Raw genomic sequence first — 15498 nt, 5'->3', positions numbered from 1 at the left:
AATAAATTTTTTTAAATCTATATTTTTCTTCAAGAAACAAAACTCCAGACTGATACAAACTACAAATATTTATAAGGAAATTAACTATTTTGTTTTTGTATTTTATCTCTTATAATGGTTTTAGCCTTTCTGTTTTGAAATTGAACTGTTTAGTAACTAAAATTTAACTTCATTAAAATTAAAAGTTTCTCCATTTAAAAATAATTTTCCATTAAAGAAAATATGAGACAAAGATATATATATATATATATGTCTTTCCTTCTTCCCCTTTCTCTCACACTCTCCCTCTCATTCCCTCTTCTCCTTTCTCTTTCCCTCTTACAATTCTTAACACGGCACACTTTTACAAAAACCAGAAAAACAGCCCACCAAACCAAGACAAACAACCCAAAAGAGCACCGGCATGCCATATTCAGTAACAGGTTCAGTACCTTGGAAACATAACGTGACAGGATAGCTAGAAGAACTCACGATCAGGGAAAAGTAATGGGGCTACAAGGGTCCATACATACAGTGCAGCAGTGACCCATTCAGTGCATATCCGAACCCAAACTGATGTCCAGCCCACGTCTATCAGGTCAGAGCTTTCGGATGAGTTGGTCCACCCCGAAAGAAGCATGGCTGAGTACATGCTGGCCAACGCAAATATCAAGTGGAAGAACGTATAGGAGTAACTAACAGGCTGCCCTTCTCTTTCCTCCTTTTCTTTTCCTTCTTCCAACTCTTCTTCTAGAAGAGGTTTCTTTGCACCTACATCACAAGCATTTGAAACATTTAGCATGTCAAACTTGATGTTCTGAATTTAGAGACCAATACTAGCTTTGCAGATTCAGGAACACATCCTATCAACTTCATCAGAGAAATACTACATTTGAAGACATCTTTGGAGCTGTTAAAAGAGAACAAAAGCTTACTGCTTCTTTAACAGATCAAACTTTTAACTTTTGAAGCGACTGAAAACCAAAAAGCAGCTCTCCTTTCTGCGACTAATTAATTTGCAGCAAGCATATGTTGTGCAAGATTACTCATATACCACTGGTATATGCAGGTAGGTAATCCACAGGGCAAGAAATGGGAGCTGCTAAAATCTGTCTAGTTTAGCATTTTCAAGCATCCTTCCACGCGCCAGTTCAGAGATGTAAAAACATAAATGTAACAACAGCAACATCAACAATGGATGTAGATATAGTAATTCTTCACTATATTCAAGGGTCATGTTTTGGAAAATTGAGTAAAAGAGCCTGTGTATCAAAGACCATTAAACCATACTGTCACCTGTTTCATTTGTTAGATAACATAAAGAAAGAATTTCATAGTCAGCAGATATAAATAATGGTGAAAACTGATAAGCTGCCTAGTTGTTTGGGCGAGAACTAGGTCAGTTTTCCAATTAATAATGGTCAAAAGAGAACACTTCTTTTTGGTTCATCCTGCCCTCCTAGAACTTTTAATTAATTAATTTATTATTATTATTATTATTATTATTATTATTATTATTATTTGCAGTTATGAAGATTGCCTCACAACTTTGGTGAGGATGGTGTTCAGATTTCCAATTAATAATGGTCAAAACGGGAACACTTCTTTTTTGGTTCATTCTGCCCTCCTAGACCCTTTATTTTCTTTTTTTTTTTTTCAATTACGAAGATCACCTGATGATTTAGGAGAAGATGGTGGCGATAGAAATGTTGTTGAAGACCCAGCACGAACAGCAGAGTATAGGACTGAGAGAACTGTTGTAAGCATCCCAAGCACAAGTGTGCTTGTGGAGACTGCTTTCGTTTTGTTGTGGAGACCATTGCAAACATAGTCACGTGGTTCACTGGAGAGACCCGTGTAGCAAACATAAGCACAATACACTGAAATCACTGAAGCAGGCAGGAGGCTTCCATTAACCTATTCGAAGTTCAGGTTCACAATCACAGGATAAGTGATGAAACTGTTACTCAATAAATGTAAATAATAATAAAAAGAAATACTTCATAAAATAATGTAAATCAGATGGTTACATTCACAAGATCACACAATTACTGTACATGCTATGCTCACAAACTCGCTACTGTAAGTAAATGATATGCTTTATGAGACATTAATGAATAGAAGACCACAATCTTATCCTTACCGTGGGATGCAACGCTATTATTGCGAAAGCAAATGCAAGGATCATGGTCATGACAATGAAGAAGACGTTCAGGCCACAGTCATGGCCTGATGGGTTGAACCATATAAACAAAATGCCAGAAAATGTGAATGCTGCAAGGTAGCATGCAACTGATACAACAAGTAAAGCAATATACCTAAAATCAAGCAATTCAAATGTCAGAAATCAAACGGTAGCAATAAAAGGAAAGTTTATGAGATATATGAACTTGAGCCAACCATTTTTGTTCATCTTTCTCAACCCATGCATCATTCCATGTGTGTGTAAAGTCCAGCAATATAATCACTTGAACCAACAAAAACAGCCCCGCCCCAAATTTCGATATAGTTCCTGCAAGTAATTTTTTGTTTGTACAGGTCAATTACGATATTAGGCATCAAACATCAGGATAAAAAAGTACAAGTTATTACAATATTGGTTTCTTAAATGGCAACATCATAGGCCAAGAGAAGTATCATGATTATCATAGAAGGAAAGGTAAGTAAAAGAGTAAAAGCTTGTCTAGTTTCCTATGCAATGCTCATTTCCTTGCTCTCGTGCAAATGTAATTGAATATAACCTGTCAAATTGTCTAGTTTCATAAGCAACGCTTATTTCCTTGCTCGCGTGCAAATGTAATTGAATATAACCTGAGAAAGATCCAATAGGACCTGCAAAGTGGTTGATGGGATGTTCCTAATGATAGTTGCAGAGACCAAAAAGATTAGTTCTTCATCAGTGGAACAATTCTTTTCCCAGCATTTAAAAGAAAGAAAAGTAAAAAGTAAAAAAAAAAATACCAATGAAAGTAAGTCATAAAGATTCTTGTTCAACTTTAGTATTCTGTAGCCATTTCCTTCAACTCATTCAGTTTTTTAATAAAAATTGGTTAAAAGCAGCCCAAAATCAATCAGTATCCTTATTTAAGTGTAAAGCCACATCAGTCCAAGGATGACAGATTCCTGTGCTAGGCCTAGTTAAGCAACCAGATATAATTGCCAATGAAAGTAAGCCATTTACAAAAAATTCTTGCGGCTTTAGTATCCTGGAGTCATTTACTGCAACTAATTCAGATTTTTAATAAAAATTGGCCAAAATCAGCCTAAAAACAAACAGTATCCTTACTTAAGTATACAGTTATGTCACTTCAAGGATCATAGAATCCTGTACTAGACCCGGTTAAGCAAGTAGATATGATGTTTGCTGTAAATAAATATTCCAGGAAGCTTAACTAACCATAGATCGAGATAATGACATTCGGCATGAAAAACATGAGGACAACCAGCAGAAGCCACATCGCCATCTTTGCAATCCATCCACCATGGTGCCATGAGTCACGTCTATCACTTTGATCTTTAACACCAATCATTAATAGAGCAAATATTGTGAAAAATAAGAAATTCCCCAAGCTCACACGAAGTACTGCCTGTATTTGATACCATTCCTTTGATTGAGCATCAGAAGACGTTATCCCTGCAAACATATATGACATTAGATTCTTATAACTGAACAAGTTTCATTTCACTAATTCAACACTCAGAAAATATTTGATGAATTATAAGCTGATCGATGTTCTGAAACTACAAATCAATTAAATAGCTATTTTAACAATGTCAAAATGAAAAAACCTACGGATAGAAATATTCTCAGTTACTTAGGCTTTTAACCAAATTGTTGCAAAATAATCCAGCAATTAAAATTGCTAAACTTGTTGAATACTAATAAACATTTTTGAGTTACAATCAAACTTCAGCCAGAATCAAATTTGAAGCGCATGATAACACACTTTAGGCAGCTAGTACCATAAAGATTCAAGGAAAACCAAAGAAGCCAACAGCCCAAGTGAATAAAAATGGACGGGAAAAACAATACAATGTGAAACCTTTTACTAATTAAAGCAAAAAATAAAATAAAAAACGTCTTGAATGTAACCCAATCAGCAACCCACCTTAATAAGCTTAAACGAACAAACCCAATGCATCTTCAACAAGTTCGAACAATCAAAATTGTCAGAAATTTGTTGCACCAGCATGTAATACTCATCATACCCAAATATAAATTTTCTTCTAACGAAATTACCAAAATCCACAAACAATCAGGGCTAAGAGAATCAAATTGACGTAGGGAAAGAGAAATTAACAATAGAAAATAAAAATGAAAATGAAGAATGGGACTCACAAGGGAGTTTCTCCAAGAGCGGAGCACCAACTTCTCTGAGAATCCAGGAGACGATCAGAGAGAGACCAAAGAGACCACAGTAAGCGAGTCGTGCGGATTTCTTGGATACACCGGAGGCCACTGATGTGCAGAGGCCACAGGTCATAGTTGCACAGCATGAGGCGAAGCAGCCAAGGCACGGCATCACTTCTTCAAAGTGCGAACCTCCCTTTACCCAATGGAAGATCCTAGTAGCTAAGACCGGTGGCCGAGGAAATGTTCTTCTGCTGCGTTACTAATTCGAAAACTTCGTGTTTTGGGATTTGGTAAATATTTTTCAATTTGACCCCTAGACAATTTGATTTTAGATTTCCTTCCCCGAGTAAGTCCCTTTTTTTTGTCTGATCCCCCGAGTAACTTGTAATTGCAAATTTGCAATGAGCATCCGGCCCAGTTGATGTGTTACTCTTATTGCGACTTGTAAGCCCAGTTGGTGTGCTATAAAAGTCTCAAAATTTTTTAAAAATAAATAATAAATTAAGATTAAATTTTTATACTTTTTAAATTAATAGAATCAATGGATTTATTGTTATTTGGTTAAAAATAAAAGAAAAATCTTGCATGCACCGCCTGTACAAGATTTGTACACTAAACTAATAAAAAATTAAAATTTCATATTAATATATTAAAAAATTTCTGAAAAATAAAAATATAATAAATGCACAGCTACATAACACAAAGATCCTGCAAGACAAGGATAATAGCTGTGTGGAAGTCAACTGGTATAGTTTAATCTGTTTGTTTTTTCACTAGTGAAAATGCTTCTTTCATTATCTACTTCTATATATGGGCACCAAGATTCTTGCTTGCACTATGATCTAGCTGGCTACCAAAATCAGTTGCTAGGTTTAATAATGCTAAAGATGAGTCTGTACTGCTGAGCTAAAGTTTAGTGATTGTGATGTATATACACAAGTAATGATTATGGTAATATAGATAAGTATGTGTATGAGTTATTTCCATGATGTTGCTTAAAGGGAATGTTGTGATTATGGTGTTTCAGTTAGTCACATTCTGAAAACTGAATACAGATGAAAGAAAAAAAAAATCCATAATTATTGTACTTTCCAAGCCCTGAAAAACCAGCTGTTGCAAGTGATCAAACACTTCCCCACCTGCTTGGAATTTTCCTCTTCTACTTTTTCTGAGCTCAATAAAGCATAACATTCACAAACTTTTTTAGAAGTTTATCAACTTTGCATGTAAATTGGGGTCAGTAAAATGACATGATATCCATATGTTTGATCTCCATATGACTAGTTTCAACTTTGTCTCTCATTTGGGACCAAAACACTTCCCTTCCATCAGATTAGCCATGTCATTTTATCTGGAAAATGAGATGTAAAAAGAAATTGCAACACAAATCAATCAATCCTTACAGGTCCATCTTTTGGATTTATATGCCTATAATTAAAAGATCTTATCTTTGATACTCCTTGCTTAAAGATAAGGGTTAGGACCTTTCATTGCAATGCTTTAGTATGGCATTAGGACATGATTAGACACATGGATTATGACCCTAGATTAATATCTTCCTGTGAAAGCCCATTAATGGCAAATGAACAATCTCTCCATTACAAGATGTGTTAGTCATTGTTATTCTTAATGTATTGGGGAGATATATATGAATCCTTTCTTACAGGATCACCACAATTACTTGCTCTTGATCTCAGCTAAAAGAGTTTATATTTAGACATCACATATAACAAACTGAGGGTGAAAAGAATCAAAATTGAAGTAGAATAAGAAAGTGAACGAATAAATTACTATGGATATGCATGGGTATTAAATAGGTATTCACCGCAAGTGGTGAGATGGAATATTACGGTTCACTTTTCTTTTAATTAACAATTTCGAGTTTGAATTTGAATATGAAAATAATCCACTTTACTTTTTTATAAGTCTATTTGACGTGAATCTGAATTAGTCTGATGGGATATATATATATATATATATATATATATATATATATATATATATATATATATATGTGCAAGATAAGGAAAGTTGATGTTTGATAGTACCAACTGCTTAAGGAAGGAAGCAAGGAGCGGTGGCTGGCAAGTTTGAATAAAAGTAGGGAAATGTTTTGAGTTGAAATTTGGATAGGGAAAGTGCACGTGACAACTAGGTGGCTTTGAGGTACAAGTGGACCTCTTGACAAGACCTTCTTAATTAATCTGATCAAGTTTTCCAATGTGGCTATAATTAAAGTGAGGACACATTAAAGATAGGATAAGAGATTGTCATGTCAATAAATAAGGGTATAGTCCAACTAAGATTCGGTGCAATGTCAATAGCTTCTGGCTAATGAGAAAAATGGGTAGCAGGAGATTTGGCAAGTTGAAGAGAATGGTAAGGCAACAGAGAGGCAAGCTCTATGTTATGAGGGTTTGCATTACTATGCTTCTTTGTTGGCACAAGTACTCCTAGAATACTTGCTTGTATTCTCTCTTTTTTTTTTCTCAGCTTGTACTTGATTATTTTTAGTATATATATGTCATGAAGTAAGAATTATTGGTCCAAAGAAATCAGCCCTCTGATCCTCTAGATGTGTCCAATCTGCAGATGCTTGCAATCTTGTTCCCTTAGCTTCTTCTGAATTAATAAATTAGATTTCTTCACAGGATTCAACAGTCACACACTGTGACTGACATCTTTAGTTTTTTAATATCTTCTAATGTAATAATTAATATATATTAAGAAGGAATAATTCCAGGAAATCCGGAAGAAGTGGGTGTGAATTAAGGGGTAAAGTACACAAAGAGAGACAAATTGCAGCCCAAAACCTGTACCCTACAAAGTTTAGGATAAGCTACAAATTAGTTTAATTAAACCAGCAGTCCTTTGTTGGTGATTTGGCAAGGGAGACAAGCCGAAGCGTCTGCTTTGTCATCTTTGATTAAATGGGACCTTCCCTGCCATGTCCATCCATTCAGTGACCAACACTTGTCACACTAGGCCACCAAATTACTGTCTCCCCACACATTTCTTAGCATAAGCTTCATTCTATATAAGGCCATGAAAAGAAATGGCTTCCTCAGTTCCCTGAAACATAATTAACTACCTTGACAATTACTCAGAATACAAATATCAGCGTCTTCTCTCTGCTTGAAAACCAACATGGCCAGACAATCTCCATCGCAGCGATTCCCAAAACTCCGATCATGGCGAAGGTGTTCAAGGCTTGTTAAGGAGCAAAGAACGCGTCTCTACATCATATGGAGGTGCACGGTGATTCTTCTGAGCTGGGATGATAAGTGCTAGCTTATGATTATGAAAGTGTATCGATGCGCAGTTATTCAATCTTGAGTCATGAGGGATTTTGCGTCGTAGTTTCAGGTCCAATGTTCAATGGTGAGGTGAGGTTGATAGGCAACAGATCATATGTAAAGATGACCGAGGCTGGCACAGCCAAGAAGTATACAGAACAGAGAAAATTAAAATATTTGTAAGAGAGAGTAATATAAAGAAGTTTCGGTATCTTTTATTGTTTGTTACATACAGGCACATCCTAGCCAGTAGCCATTGTATCTCATAATTTTAGGCTTATGATCAACAAATACAGAATGGAATTCTGTTGTGTTAATGAAGCGTTCCAAAGGCAAGCTGTTAGAGAGAGATTGATCTCTCATCCATAAGGGTGATGCACCCAGAAGAACCACAGGTGCAGCAACTCGGCTGAGTACAGAGTAGTAGGGCCACTGCAGTTCAACGTAGCAGCCTGGCAGGGGACGGTTCAGTGCCCAGTAAAGAGGCCAAGGAGAGCCAGAATAGTTGCATGTGGTATGCCACAAGAAATTTGTAGGTAGAGTTAATACATCACGTGATTGGTTTTGTTGTGAATTAAATCAATAGAAATATTTGATATCCTTCAAAAATAATTTAAAACTAAGACATATATATGTATGATGATATTAATGTAAAAAATAATTACAAACCATTTAAAAAATGATTATGCATTATCCTTATAGACTTGCATTGTATCGCATTTTATAATTTCTTTTTTTTTTCCTAGTGATTTAAGTTTCGCAGTAAACCCTACACCACTAGAGTTGGACATGCTCTGTATTCCTTGTTAATATAGGTGTATTGGCAGAATGTATAATTTAGCGTTTGACCTTTTTTTACAAAAAGTTATTTTACTCTACCAATTTTATAATCATATTATTTACTCCCTAAACTTGTAAACTATGGAATGGTTTAACCCCTTAAATCAAATTTAACTGCACAGTTTGTTCTCAAGAAACATTACACGTCAAAAACAACCGCAACAGAAGAGTATGTAGCTGAAAGGAGTAGATAGTCTACTCAGTACACTCAATTTCCATATGTTACAAGCATTTATTCCATATTTATTGTAGTATGGACAAAAACTACCTCTCTTCTCAAAACTGTTGCAATAAGCACACAAATGTATATCCTTTCTTATCTCTTGTTTACAGGAAAAGGCTCACCAGCAGTCCCCAGCAACCTTGGGGTACTTACATCATTGTCAGATTTCCTGGGGGTTTGCCCTAGCTTGCTTTGACCTCCCTGCAAATTTCAACAATAGAGTGCGGATTTAAAGCTTCAGTCATCAAAATGACTATATCTCCAGATAGACATACGAGTGGCTAGCTTTCTTGCAACTAGAATTTGATATCTGGGAATGGTTTTCTAAAGAACCAAAGCCAACTGGATGCATTCGTTTGATACAGTGAAATTTCTCAATGGTAGCCAGAAATGAGTACAAAAATTTCCATTTTATGACTTCAATCTACAAAAATATGTGCCAGTACTCTATTCTATTTTTTTTAACCCTTTAAGCATTTGAATCTAAATGGAGATTCAGTTACATTTTAGAGATGCATGAACAAATGCAGGCCCTGACCAATGACCATACAGCATCCTATCCAAAGAGAGGTGACAAGGTCGTGTGTTATCTTTTTCCACTCGCACACTACGGATAATATGGATGAAGAAAATATACAAGCCTTCATAAATAATTTCCACTTACAGCTCCTTTGGTAACTGTCAGCCTCCGAGATGATGGAAGCCGCGCCACTGATGAAGCAGCTGCAGCTGCAGCAACACGGATTCTACAAAATTTCAAGGGAAACAAAATCATTTTCCATGTTTGTCCATCGCATTTTGTTCACAACTATCTATCTTAATGTTCCAGCTTCATGATACCTCTTATGTACATCTACATATTCATCTGTTTCGTCCACAATTTCCTCCTGAATTGTTGGGAGTATCATTAGCATATGCGTTTATGGCAACTAAAATGCATGGATCAAAAAAAAGCATGACATAAAATTCCTAAAATTTACCTGCAGAAGTTCTTCAAATACATCTTCCAGTGTGATGATACCAATAACTTCACCATCTTCAGTCTCCTCTGATGGTTGGGGCAAACCATTGGTTGCTGCATCATTACTCTGTGAAGTGATTTGCTTATTTACATTGGATGGCCTTGAAAAGTTATTGATATCAACGACAACACTATCTGATTGTTTATCTAGCAAAGGAGTTGTCAACTTGGAATCCCCACAAGTTGCTCTGTTTTCTTCAAGTTTGTCTCCTGCTGCTAAAGGAACCTTGGCTTTTGTTTTATTCACAACGGCTGCCATATGACTGCTGCCCTTTTGAAACTCATTCAGTATATCATACAGAGGCATATCAGATGGAACCCTGGATAAATGTCCCACCCATGAACAGTTATCCTATACTTTGTTATGGGAAAAAGTTATGAACAGATAAAAGAAATAATGGAAAATGTAAATGAACATACCGTGGAATTCTTCGAATTGAAACAGCACTGACTAGGGTCTCTGTCTCAGGTCGTACAGTGAGAAGGCTTTTCACCTAATTCCAATTGGAGTTGAGGAAGGAAGAAAAAAGAAACGTGAAAACTGCTGATAAAATCAGCTGATATTAATAAGGATTCTGTTTACAGCACTGAAATTTGTAAATTGATATTAGCTCTGAACCCACCAGAAGAAGTCCTATAATATTTTTTGGATTCCCGGAATACACAGGAACTCGGCTGTGCCCTCGAGCAAGAACTTTTCCCATTGCCTCCCTAAGTTAACAGTATTTTTAAAGGAACAAATAAATTGGAGCAATGTTATGCTCAGTTGACACAAGGCAGTAAAAAGAAAAACAGCAAGGGGAAACAAGAGATGTCAGCAATAATTTAGAGCATGTTTGGATTGAGGTTTGCTCCTTTGGAAGAACACCCTTTTAGGTGTTGTCAAGTAAAGCAATTAAGAATTGCTATTTTGAAGTCCTGCTGACTAAAATGTGTCAAAATTTTGAATTAAAATTAAAATATAATGGTCTCTAGTAAAGATTTTCAATATAGCTTTTTCTTAACAAAAGTACCAACAAACCAATCGGAAGAAAGACTAACCAATCCAGTTTGGAGTTGACATCTAATGAGAAAGTTGATTCAATAGGTGTCATAGCCTCTTCAGCAGTCTGTAAAATTTAAAAATGGAACAGAAAGCATTAGCTGGAGAAATATGCTGCATATATCAAAGACATCACAGTTTTGATTTAGAGACATGATAATAAAAATAAAGAAGCAAGCAACACACATACAGACATGATAATACATATTATTGGCAAAGCAGTCTTCAAATCACAAAATCTAGCATAGAAATACATATAAAATCAGAGTTAATAGCAAAAAAATTCTATAATTTTAATTTTATTGCAATTACAGCCAATACATTTTTTAGCAATTAAACCATAATCTTTTAAAATTACTCTAACTATACCCTGCCAATTAGATCCTGCCATTACTTGTATCGTTAAAAATTAATGGAATTGTCATATCACTCGTCACGTCATTATGCCATGTCAGCGAATTTTAAAGTAAATTAATAATAGAATTGCAACAAAACTAGAAGTAAAGGATTTTTTGACAAATATCTATTCTATTAATATTTTTTTCTTTTAGTAGAAGAAGGAATGGGGACTCAAATCTATAACTTCAGTTACATATTCTTTTAACCACTTAACTAAGTCACATTAGACAATCAAATATTTAATTTATATATTATTAATTTTTTTAAATTCACTTTAAATATTAGTATAATTTTAAAAAAATGGCGAATTAGTATTATATTTAAGAGTTAAAAGAATAATTTTTAAAAAAAGCATTCTAAAAAAATTATTTTATTATTTTTAATTTTTTAAATTGAATCACGTTAAATATTATTTTAAATTATTTTTTAATATTTTATAATTAATATATTTAATAAGGTTATTTTCTTAACCAAAGCGTATTAAATAGATTAAAAAAATCAGTCAATAATGATTTTTATCAAGACAAATTGTTATTATAAAATTATTAATAAAAATAAAACAATAATAATAATATAAATAATAATGTTTAAATACACTTAATATTGAAAAAGAATAATTTGATAATTTTGTAAGTCTCCAACTATACCGGTAACGGTAGGGTAGATGCATTTATCAAGAATTAAAAGAATAGATTTTAATTAAAATATAAGGTGAAATTCCAAAAAGTAAAGTAGAAGGTTTTTTTGGCGATTAATTCTAAATTTTGCTGATATGACGTGGTAACATGGCATTGATGTAGTGAGTAACGTGGCAATTCCATTAGTATCTAATGGCACAAATAATGGTTGAGTACATTTAAAACAACTTTAAAAAGTCAGAGTTTAATTAATAAAAAATATATATATATATAAAATATAATTATAACAAAATAAAAAATATAAAATTTTTTTAGCGATTAACTCATAAAATAAAGTTATAACAGAAATATTAGGATGCTTTTTAAAATGCGCAAACAACATGGATGATTGAAAAAAATCATCCGCTAACCTATTTTAATTGTTGCAAAATAAGATGGCTGCATTTTTTTTCCTTGGGGGGGGGGGGGTGTGGGGTGTTAAGATAACAAACTAAGGTACAATATGTGCTATTTCAAACATGTCATTTTCATACCTTTTCAGTTAAATCTAGTGCTCCACTAATAATTGTTGTCTCATCATGCGTGAGTTCACCTCCCTTGCCAGCCTAAAATATGAAGAAAATCACACCATATTATAAGAAGCACGGTAAATTACTAGAATATTTTAACAGGTTATACTTTTATGTGGTTCGGTAACTTTCAGATTGTATGTATAACTTCTGCAACTTTCTAATTTACCTCCTGGCTATGGATGGAAACAAGAGCTTTTAACTGAGCTCGCCTAAATAATGCTTCATTATGTCCCAGAACCCAGTCCAGAATCTGTAACAAAACATTTCATAGAGTTAAATGGAAAAGATTTATGCAAATGGAAACACATGAAATCACCGATTCATCATTTAGAAATGGGGAGCAGAATGAATGACATCGTATTTTTATTTTATTGTTTTTAGCCAATGGAAGCTAAAATTAAAAACAAATCTTCATTTCCAACAACTCATTTTGAAATGGCGATAACGATAGTGAAAAGAAAAAAAAAACACTTTCAAAATCAACCAAACAATGAGGCAAAAGAAAGTCTGAATACAAGAAGGGTTATATATACCTCATGGACATCATCCATGAAATAATGCCAACCTCTATAGATCAGAGAAGGAAGAAGCTCAAGGAAATCAAAAGGAAAATAGATGCTAAATTAGAAGTTTTAACCACTTTTAGCCACACATAGTCAAGTTAGCAATAAAAGAATGTAAGCATGTAAGAATACGACAGTTGTTGGGCATATCATTGACCAAAAGATAGTGACTGAAACAAAACTAGGAGCTAGCAGAGCTCAGTTCAAGCAAAAGGCATATTTACTATGCTACACACGTCACTTTTGGATAGGACCAGCATTTTGATTCACATTCAGCCTGACTTAGCTACCAAGTACATTAAATATCACACATAATGTAATGTTATAAAAGTAAGCATCTCAATAAGTTAAATTTCCTCAAGTAAATAACCAAATTTTAATTTAACGAAATCATATGAACTAGTAAATAATCCAATATATACATATATACATGCATGTATGCATACACAAATGTACGGGTCTTAGGCCTGATTTTCTGTAATTTCATATATAATTAACTAAAATTTTATCAAACAATTGGAGATATCACTTGCTGTAACTGTGTTTAAGTTTAATCTTTGTTTGTATTTACCTTCCCGATTGGGTACGCTATTGGATAGCAAATTATCATCAAAATTCGCACAAGCCAGACAAGGTTAGCACCTACTGCTAGTCCATATCTGGAGCATATTGCTTGTGGAATAACCTGAGATACAAGGAATGTCAACTTTCAATCACGGTCTCCTTCCTCTACCCCTCAAACAGTTTAAGCTTGGAAATTTGTAGCATACATACCTCCCCAAAGAACAGAACAAACGTCACCGAAAGTATTATAGCAACATACTGATTGAAAAGTTTATCCAGGTATAAGGGAAGTGCCTGTAAATTGAAATAACAAAGTCAACAAATGTGATTAAAAGTTAAGTAAATTGTGTGCAATCTTGTAACAGAATGTAGAAACACTCATATTTGTAGTATAATTTTCTTACTAATATTTATGCGCCACAGTTCCATAAATATGTTTTTAGTAAATTCTTGCTTAAATAATTGGATAATCTTAATTTCAGATTTCATCTTTTCTTTTCTTTTCACTGCACTCAGGCTATATTCCTTCACTTAGTCCATTGTTGAAGCTATAAGCACAAGGTTTTGGGTTGGACACTCAAACTTAGTACTAAAGCTATTTCTTCAACCCATCTGCATATTTAAGTAAACAAATAACAAATTATGAATAATAGTACTTGAAATGCTTACTCATCCAACCTTGTAGATAAACTTCTTGGAGGAGAAAGCTACCACCAAATAAGTTCATATGAAATTTCACCAAATTTCTGCTTCTTGACACCCCAATTTGTGGGCTAACATAACCACATCAACAGAAATTACATTACTGAGCAGGAGAGACAAACAGCCCTAGCGTATATGGCAATACTAGTGGTGACAATGAATGAAACACGACAATGGCAGGTTGTTGTGGAGTTTTCCATTATCATTAAGCTCATTAGTTTTACGCTTTCTGGTTTGAATGCCAAACACCATAACCTCTCACTCGCGTTGCATTTCTTCAATCTTTTGCTTCACGCATCAATTGTTAGCCATTCACATTTCAAACTCACAATTCCTTTTTTCTTTCAAAAGAAAAATTATTGAATTCATTATAATACTGAAAAATGTTCAAAATTGCCATTTACATGACTATAATAACCACACAATCAAAGGAAGTTCAAGAAATTACCTCCATGGCAGCAGCATTACATAGAAGCAAAGTCACTAGAAGTTGGTGCTGCTTTTGAACCACGGGAAGAATAGTAGCTGAATATTAATAAGATTCAAACAATAACGTTTAAAATTCAACGCCGCGAAGCGAAATCCAATTAGCAAATAAAAGGGGAAGATCAGGCTGAAAAGAAGTGAAATGGGGGACCTGCTTGTTTCTTCTCGGAGGAGGTGCCACTGCGTTGGAGAATTTCAAGCTCGACGAGGCCGAGAGACATGAGACCAAGAGTAAGACCGGACATGATACCGGCGAAGAGGACGAGTATGCAGGAGATGCCAGCGTAAATGAACCACCAAATGGATCCAAAATGAATCCCTTCTCCGACTCCGTTGGAGTGGCCAAGCATCGTCACCATCCTGGTGGCCATCACCGCATTAATCAGATGCATCTTATAGTTGTAGAAGCTAGATGATGATGGAAATTGAAAGTTTTGGATCTCAGGGTTTCAGTTTTATCATTCCCAGAGAGAGACGCAGCAGAATATGCATATGAGATACGAAAGCAATTTTGCCTATGAAAAATACTAATAATAATTTTGACTTCCTTTTTCAAAAAAAAAATAAATAATAATTTTGACTTCAAACCATGTGTGAATCACGTGGCGGCCTCTGGATGGTTTCAGTGGGGCCGTTGTAATGTGTGACGCAGATGATTCGGCCTTTCTAATGGTGAGGTGGATAACTGATAGGGAATGAGCAGATACATGTAATGCAACTTTAACGTCAACGCGGGATAATGATATTAATAGCCATTCCATGGAGGATGGCGGGGTAGAATACCGTCAAAATTATCTTATTTGAAACAGTTTTATATAT

The 15498-nt window shown here is 34.6% G+C and overlaps 2 protein-coding genes across 2 annotated transcripts; both read right to left on the bottom strand.

The window, feature by feature from the left end:
- Positions 1-381: 381 nt before the first annotated feature.
- LOC110611980 (serine incorporator 3) lies at positions 382-4598 on the bottom strand. Its single transcript, XM_021752572.2, has 6 exons — positions 4319-4598; positions 3377-3613; positions 2380-2491; positions 2123-2297; positions 1653-1896; positions 382-750 (listed from the first exon to the last, which is right to left on the bottom strand). Exons 1-6 carry the CDS (start codon positions 4500-4502, stop codon positions 458-460), a joined length of 1245 nt encoding a protein of 414 aa, XP_021608264.1. The 5' UTR covers positions 4503-4598; the 3' UTR covers positions 382-457.
- A 3943-nt stretch (positions 4599-8541) lies between these two features.
- Positions 8542-15195, bottom strand: LOC110612333 (DUF21 domain-containing protein At4g14240). Its single transcript, XM_021753090.2, has 13 exons — positions 14831-15195; positions 14642-14718; positions 13702-13785; positions 13499-13612; positions 12531-12614; positions 12326-12397; positions 10755-10822; positions 10337-10424; positions 10134-10207; positions 9673-10033; positions 9533-9579; positions 9357-9438; positions 8542-8893 (listed from the first exon to the last, which is right to left on the bottom strand). Exons 1-13 carry the CDS (start codon positions 15069-15071, stop codon positions 8786-8788), a joined length of 1500 nt encoding a protein of 499 aa, XP_021608782.1. The 5' UTR covers positions 15072-15195; the 3' UTR covers positions 8542-8785.
- Between the last annotated feature and the right edge of the window lie 303 nt (positions 15196-15498).

The sequence above is a fragment of the Manihot esculenta genome, chromosome 3 (genome assembly GCF_001659605.2).
Source record: "Manihot esculenta cultivar AM560-2 chromosome 3, M.esculenta_v8, whole genome shotgun sequence".
Lineage (NCBI taxonomy): Eukaryota > Viridiplantae > Streptophyta > Magnoliopsida > Malpighiales > Euphorbiaceae > Manihot > Manihot esculenta.
This window is presented reverse-complemented; position numbering and strand designations above follow the sequence as displayed.